This window comes from Poecile atricapillus, chromosome 12 (genome assembly GCF_030490865.1).
Source record: "Poecile atricapillus isolate bPoeAtr1 chromosome 12, bPoeAtr1.hap1, whole genome shotgun sequence".
Lineage (NCBI taxonomy): Eukaryota > Metazoa > Chordata > Aves > Passeriformes > Paridae > Poecile > Poecile atricapillus.
In genome coordinates, this window is record NC_081260.1 from 5,764,752 (window position 1) to 5,772,921 (window position 8,170).

The window sequence follows — 8,170 nt, forward strand, 5'->3', positions numbered from 1 at the left end:
TCATCAAACACAGGACTGCACTAGGTCTGTGCTCTCCCTACAGCCATTTGAAAATAATAACAGCTTTACCACACAAATCAACGGAGTATAAAGCAAGATTATATTACATTTCAAGTAAAAATTACTTTTTTTTATTTCAGTGATGGATAGATCTTGTACTTTCTGCTTTTTTTGTTCACTAGGATAAGGCGGATTTGACTCCATTGAAGTCTGTTCAGTCTGGATTTACACTGGTAAATTTCTAAGAGTTTGTCCCTGAGCAACAATATTCTTATTTTTGTTTTCAAACACAGCATCAATCATAATACATAATAATAATAATATGAATGAATTGAAACTGGAAATAAAGACTAATAATGACAAAAAGTATTAATAGAAAACTCTCAAGTTCCTCTGCATTCAGGAAAGCAGTGCACACTTATCAAAACATGAATAATTCTTGGTTCTTGAGTTTTTCTTTAGAAAGAAATTATATGGAATATTATATGTAGGCCTTTCTCAACTAATATTGTGGGTTTGTTCCTAGAAGTGAAAAAAATCTCTATCAAGTCCCAGTTTTCCACTCCATATCCTATTCTGATCCTCATTCACTTCCATTATAATGCATGTTAAACCCTGCACAACAGGGAATGTTTCATCTAAATATAATTCTGTTCCTGCTCTTCTCCCTTGCCATGAAAATTTTTATGAGGCTTTGTAAACCATTTTAACTACAAAATATAAATTTGGAAGTTAAACTACTTAAAGATGTCTTTGCAACTTTCAGATATAAAACTACCCTAACCAAATGAAATGGTAAATGGATTGGTCGTTTTGCTTCTTCTGAGGACAAATGAACTTTTCTTTCCTCTGAAAAATTGTTATTGAAAATGACTAATAAGAAGAGAGAAGAATCAAAACAAATGCCCCTAACATTATGTAATTGTTCCTCTAAGCACTTCTGGGTTGAAGAATTGAGAATCCAACTAAAAACTAAATTCTGCTTGTGGTAGTAATGGGGAAAAAAAAAAATCAGTGACCTTGGAGGGATTATTTGCATAACAGGGGAGAGGAAGATTTTGTTGGACAACAGAAGAAGAGAAAAACTTTCTAAAATACAACAAATTGTTGAGGTGGTTAGAAAACATTACTGCATAACTGCTTTACAGATTCTCTCTCATCCATATATATAAATAATCCAAAAGAGAATATCACAGGCACTTAACAAAATCTAGTTTCAGAAATACAATAGTACCAAACAATTTTATTAATATTTCATACAAATTTTGAAGTCAACACTGACTAGTATTTAGATGTTGATGAAGGCAAACAAAATTAATGAACAGTAGGTTTCTGTGTTTTACATTGGACTGGATGTCGTAAGTAATTGCCTTAATTATAAACTAACCTAAAATAGTAATGATCAAAACAGGGTAAAGCCAATACATTTTGTTTTCTTTACTTTATTTCAAAATAGAGTGATTATAAATACATTCTTGTTATATTTCCTTCCTAACTCTTTGGATGCAACCAAAAAAAAAAAAAAAAAGTCTCACTGTGCTCATTTCATACAATATCAACATACAAATCATGCAAAAGATATTATAGATATTATACCACCATCAAGTTCTGGATGTTTTTTCTTGATTCTGAAACATTTTTAAACATTATTCACAAGGCCATGCCTTTATAATTTATATCATCATTATGGCTTTAAAAAAAAAAAGCATTTAAAAATATATTTATACTAGATTGCTGCATTATTGTCAATCTTGAACACTAAATGCAAAACATAAATCACCTGTTCTTGTGTTCTTGCACCGCGGTATTTGCTTTCTGATAAAACTGCACAATGTTTTTTCTTTTTCAAGGAAACAATTACACTTTATTGATTTCATTTTAAAATGGAAACTTCTTTATAATACAATGGAGACAACAGATTATGTCAACACCTTCACTGATTTAGTTTATGGGTCTTAACAGCCATTTTACAAGCATGGCCACTCAAACCAATATAATGAACAGACAGACCCGTTAAGCCACACTCAAGAGTCACCTTCCCAGAAAGACTGACCAGGGATTTGAATGGACATCACACTAAAACTGCTGTGCAGACACATACACTGTTTCAAAACATGGAGAAAATAAACTAAGGTTGCCATTCAAAGTAACAATTTCACAGAAAAATAGTGTTTTGCCAGCTTCTGCATTCTTCACTCACACTATTATGCCTACATATTGCACCATACATTGTAAAACACTAAGGGACTATTTCTACAGGAAGGTCCAGATTGTGCAACCTTTACTGATGCTGGTGAACCTACACTCAACTGCATAACCCCAGACGAGTCTCTGGGCTCTATGGATTATATACAATGGTTCTGAGCTGGCTTGTTTTGAAGTCAGTGACAAAACTCTAGCTAAGCCCCACTCTTGGGCAGGTATCTAATTGTTACCTCATGAGTAGTACCTCTGCACATGATTTATGTTGAGGTGAAATGCTTTACTGGAATTGGGGCCTCAGTGATCAGAGAACTCTGACCCAGAGTAATAATACAGCATAACGGTTCAGTTCTTTTGGTCAGCAAACAGAAGATGCCACTCCAAAAAGCAAAAAAACCTCAAACAAATTAAAAAAAAAAATAACCAAACAACAAAAAACACCCCTGAAAAAAACAGACTTAAAATCCCCAAAAAACCTCACAACACAAACAAAAAAACCTTATTTTTTTTTTCAGTTGAGGAAGATATGATCATTTATCGCTGTTCTTTTGACTCAGGGCAGCACAAGTCATAAGCACATCCATTTTACCATCACTTAGAAGTATTTAATTTCTTGCAATTTTTCATATTTTTAGCACCTTCCTCTCAGGAGGCTCGTACAGGACATGCCAGTGACAATGCACTGAGTGTGTCAGACACCTTCTGCTTTGGCAAACCCCAGTGAGCTTGGACACATCCTCGAGGCCACAGAGCTCTGTGCAGAGCAGACCCAGGCACCTGCCATCCTCAGCCTCCTGAAGGGGCCAGCAGGGTCTGCTGTTCAGGGCATCATGGACACTCCTTAATCCACAGACAAGAAACTCACACCTTCTCACCCAAACCTTAGCCATGCATTGCATCATTAGTCAGCCAGGAACTTTTCATGCCAAAACTGCATGTGTATGCAGTATCCATGTCCTCAAAATCCCCATGACATTCTGAATTAAGTTAATTATTGTGCATGGATAGATGCAGCTTTTTGAAAGAAACTCAACCATTAATTTATCTCTTGTAATTTTATTATCTGAAGTCACGTATTTACTTTTCAGTATGGAGAAAAATAATAAAACCACCCTCTTTCTAAGCCAAAAGAGCATAAACAATTGTGTGAAAGTAGAGAAACATTCTGTTTGCTTGTCTTAAATAAAGAAGCAGTGCTTTTTTGTTTTTGTTTTTTTTTTTTTTTCTTTTGGTCTATTTTGATAAAAATATACTGCAGGCTGTTTGCCAAGTATCATTCCAGAATAAAAATTTCAACTCAGTGTCATAAAGCCCTGAAATTAGAGGTTTATATTGGAAATAGCTGACACAGCCTTCTCCACAGTATTATTATTGAGCCTTGCTCTAATTTTTGCTAGCTTCAAATTCATGAAAAATGTTCATGTTTATATCCTACTATCTTAATTGACTTACGTATTGATTATAAAAGGTAAGAAGGGTAAAGGTTCTGAAAGCAAAGGAGATAAGAGGGTCTTATCCAAAGCTCATCAAATCAAAGAAATTTTGTTAATCTCAGTGCATAGATTTGCTGTAGGATGCTTTACCAATATATCTCCATTCTCATGTCAAAGTACCATCTCTCAGTGAGATGCAATGGGGATTTTCCATTCTCCTACCTTTTTTTCCTGGCTATTCAGATTCAGCTTTCACAAAGGAAAGCTTTTACTCTCTAGTTTTGAGCTACACAGTCCTCTGAACTGAGACCACTATATCCATTTTTCACTGTGGTTTTAGACAGGATTTGCCATATTGTTCACTGTTCTGATCAAGTTTTGCTTACTAACAAAAGCCAGAGAGATAAGACAGAAAACTTCTGCGTGTACAATAAAAATATTCCCCTTAGCATGAATTCCTGTAAATACTTGTGAAAAGTATTAAGATTAAGCTGTAGAGACCTGAAAAGCAAGAAAACTGATGGCAAATTACTGTCTGGGACACAATACTAAAAAACCAATCTATTTTAAAATGCACCATTGGTAACAAATCCGAAATAAGGTAATATGCTAATCTCACAAGAATATTACAGAACAATTTTATTATTATTATTACTATTATTATTATTATATCTGATCACTTAATTCTGGACGATGCTATACATTACATCCCTGGTTGCTGTTTGGTATATTGTTCTGGTTTTATTTATACTGAATGATTAATGCATTGTGATCAGGAAAACAAGTCAGGCATATTAAATACATATTAAGGAGTACATATTTTTTCCTATGTAGTATACAAAGTATTTCATAAATATGAATTATATTACAAAAATAATTTCTGCTACGCTCACACAGTAAGCACTTTGATAATTCTGGACAACCTGTTGGGGTTGCAAAAGTTCCACATAACTGAGAAGGAACTCTAGTTTTAATTGGAGATGAGTCTTAGAACAGATTCTGCATAAATACCAAATATTTTCTTCAGATGTCACAAATACTGCAGAAGTCAGGTTGACTATTTTCTTTCTTTTTTTTTTTTTTTTTAATTTTCTGTATAGACATGTATGCTTCAAATGGTCAGATTTATTTCATAGGTATGTAATGCATGGTATATTTTAAATAAATAGTTGCACAATTTAACATTATAATTCCAGTGGTTTCAAGATGCAGCCCATAAATGTAACCAATTTACACATACTATTGAATGTTCTCTCTTTGCATGCTTGTTACTTTCCAGATAAGCTTTAAACAGTGCCATTAGAACACCACAAATCAAAGGATTACTCCAGTTCCACCAACTTAAATCCACGTGCAGGATGAAGGACCCAGCTGAAGTACAAATATCAGTACCAGGTTTCTTGTGTTTGTTCTAACAAATCACAAGGAGACGATGGTTTGCATTTAAGATACAAAACATATATGCCTCTTGAGGTTAAATTCAGTGTAACGTGTATAAAGCATCCCTTTGGCAATAGAGTTTGCAGTATCCCTACAGGATTCCACAGGGCATGAGCTTTATGGAGTAAAATCTATTAAGGAAATTCTCCTCTACTTGACAAATCATACGCAGCTACAGTTAATCAGACACCCTTGGATACACCTGTATATACCTCTATGCCTAGCAATATAATATAGTATTTGGAAGTTAAAAGTCAACAAAAGGCACTTTCATCATTAAATAAATGTCCTCTGTAGGCAATAAGATTGTATGACCTATATTTTATTCAAAGCTGTTTGTTCTTCAAGGACTTGTAGGTAGTCAGGTGAACCTTGAAGTTTAGCTTTTAGTTCAAAATATTCACTTTTTCTTTGTTCTACTACAATTTTACTATGATTACCACCTATTAGAGACTTCTTGGTTTTTTTGTCTTGCAGTTTCTCTGGGTAACGTATTTCAAAGCCACTGACCCCTATGCTGTTGTATTCTTTTTTACTTTCAAGAAAATTTTGAATAAATACATTGGAATCCCTTCCAGGGAATAACTCATCCAGTTCATCGATTGTACTAAGTCTTTTTCTGGTATCCACATGCAATAAATCTTTCTCCTTGTCATTCATATTTCTCAGAATTACTTTTTGCCCTGGTGGGTCAGCAAACGTGAAGCCTGTTTCAGACTCTTTCAAGCCACAGGTGTGACTTTTGCTCATCTGCTCAATGGTTTGAGGAATGAAGGCCTCTGCACCCAGTCCATCTTTTTTGTTTGACTTGTGATCGTGCTTTCTTAGCTGCAGTTGCATAGAACTGCACTCTTGGTTTCCAATCCCTTCATGCTTTATGGTTGGTTTTTTGTTGCGCCGAAGCACAAAAACAAGAAGACAAAAAGCAACAAACACTGTTAAAATCAGCACAACCAATATGCTTAGGATTAGGATGGACAATGGGACTGGGCCACCAGGAGGACTCCGGACTGGTCCTGGTGGAGTTGTAAAAATAACAGCAGGCATGGGACTAGTGAACAGAGCAGATGGCTTGTTTAAAAGTTTAGGACAGAGAATCTCATTTTTCAGAGACTTAAGTTCTATGTTAGCAAACTGCACGGGCGTTTCACATTTCAATTCCTTCACCACAATACCGTCATTTAGCTTTTCAAGCCACAGTTTTAAAGCAACTAAATCACAAGTGCAGTCCCATGGATTACCTTCCAAATCTATTTGTGTAAGAGATTTTAGCTGATCAAGAACACCACTTACAGGTAAATACATGAAGTGATTGTTCCTCAGATTCAGTCTAGCAAGTGGTGCACCAGCAAAAATATATGCTGGCAAGCTTCGCAGAAGATTGTTGTTCAGGTAGAGCAACTGCAAATTTGGCATTAAGTCAAAGGTGCCTGCTAGGATTTCTTTGATAACATTGTATTCCAAATACAGATATTGCAAATTGTGGAGGCCAGCAAACATTTCTGGGCTCAGACGCTCTATCTGGTTGCCATTGAGATACAATCTCCGTAAATTTGTAAGGTTGCGGAAAACATCTCCTTTGATCACTGAAATCCGATTGCTGCCTAAATGTAGCAAATCCAGCCCCTCAAACTCAGCGAAATCTGTAGTATCCACATCCTTAATATAATTGCCATTTACATGCAGTTTCTTGGCATTTAAAGGTTTTGGTACGAGTTCAGCCATTGATTCTATATTTCTTTCTTGGCAATTTACACTTAATCCCAAGTCTGAAGGATGAGTCTTGCAAACACAAGGGACTGGACAAGGAGTTAAAGGAGGCACCCTGGTCTGGTAAGATATGATCTGACTGAGATTACGATTGGACAGTGCTTTGCCTGCTACTATCCCCGAGATCTTAGAAGGATTTGTAGTCTTTGGCGGCTTTGTGACTAATCTGTGCACTGATGTTTGAGTGGTGTGGCCGTTGGGCGTGCTGTAACCGGGCTCCAGCTGTGAGGGAGGCAGGATGCGCACGTCAAAATCACTCCCTGTCCCCATGGAGCACAGCTCCTGCTTATTGGTTTCTTTCAGCAGCCTTCCATACAAGTCACTGGGTGTTTCACAGATAGCCTCTCCAATGTAGATGTTGTAGGGCATGTTCTCCAGCCACGCTTTCAAAGGCAACAAATCACAGGTACAATTCCAGGGGTTGTCTTCCAGTTGCAATTCAACAATTCGCCCGATGTGTTCTAGAACTCCAATGTAGGGAAGCTTCTGTATTCGATTCCCCCGTATATCCAGATGGGTTAGAGAAGCAAATCGAAAAATATTATCGGGAAGGAATGAAATCAGATTGTCATTAAGTATCAGGACTTTCAGCTTGTGAAGCTTATTGAAGGCTCCCCGTTCAATAAACTTGATTAAATTGTAGTCAGCTTGGAGATACTCCAAGTTCTCTATGCCAAGGAAAGTGTCAGCCCGGAGAATCTTTAATTCGTTGTTGTTCAAGTGCAACTGTTTTAATGCACTAAGACCCATAAAGGCCCCTCCCTCAATGTTCTGTAACTTATTATTACCCAGTTGCAAGGACACAGCATGTGTAAAATTAAGAAAGGAATTTGGATATAGAATAATTAGCAGGTTGTTTTGAAAGTTGAGGTGGTAAAAATTAGACCATGGTGGTTTAAGCTGATTTGGTCTGTAGACTGCAACCTTCTCACAGTTGACATAGAGTACATTCTCAACTGACACACAGGAGCAAACATTGCAAATTTCCACAGATATATCAGCATCTGCAGTTGTAGAAGAAACTGGAGATGACAGAACCAGAAAGAGCCACAGAATCATCTTCTTATGATCAGCAAGCAACCTTAGGCTCCTGAACAAAGATAAAGAATCTAAGGAAGAAAAAAGGAAAGAAAAAGAAAACGTTTTTCAGTTGACATTGTTCCAAAACATAATTTGGGTTAGAAATTGTATACCACTGAGCTACTGTACCTGCCAAGGATTATAGATAAACTACAAGAACCGAATTTAAAATAACATGAAAAACTTTAACAACCAAACAAATGCACAGGAGCTGGGATGATTTCAAACATGGAATGTAAATTTCT

General features: G+C 36.2%; 1 protein-coding gene across 1 annotated transcript; it reads right to left on the reverse strand.

Annotated features, from left to right (window-relative positions):
* Positions 1-4,413: 4,413 nt before the first annotated feature.
* On the reverse strand, positions 4,414-7,919 carry SLITRK4 (SLIT and NTRK like family member 4). Its single transcript, XM_058847902.1, has one exon. It carries the CDS (start codon positions 7,902-7,904, stop codon positions 5,391-5,393), a length of 2,514 nt encoding a protein of 837 aa, XP_058703885.1. The 5' UTR covers positions 7,905-7,919; the 3' UTR covers positions 4,414-5,390.
* Positions 7,920-8,170: the final 251 nt, after the last annotated feature.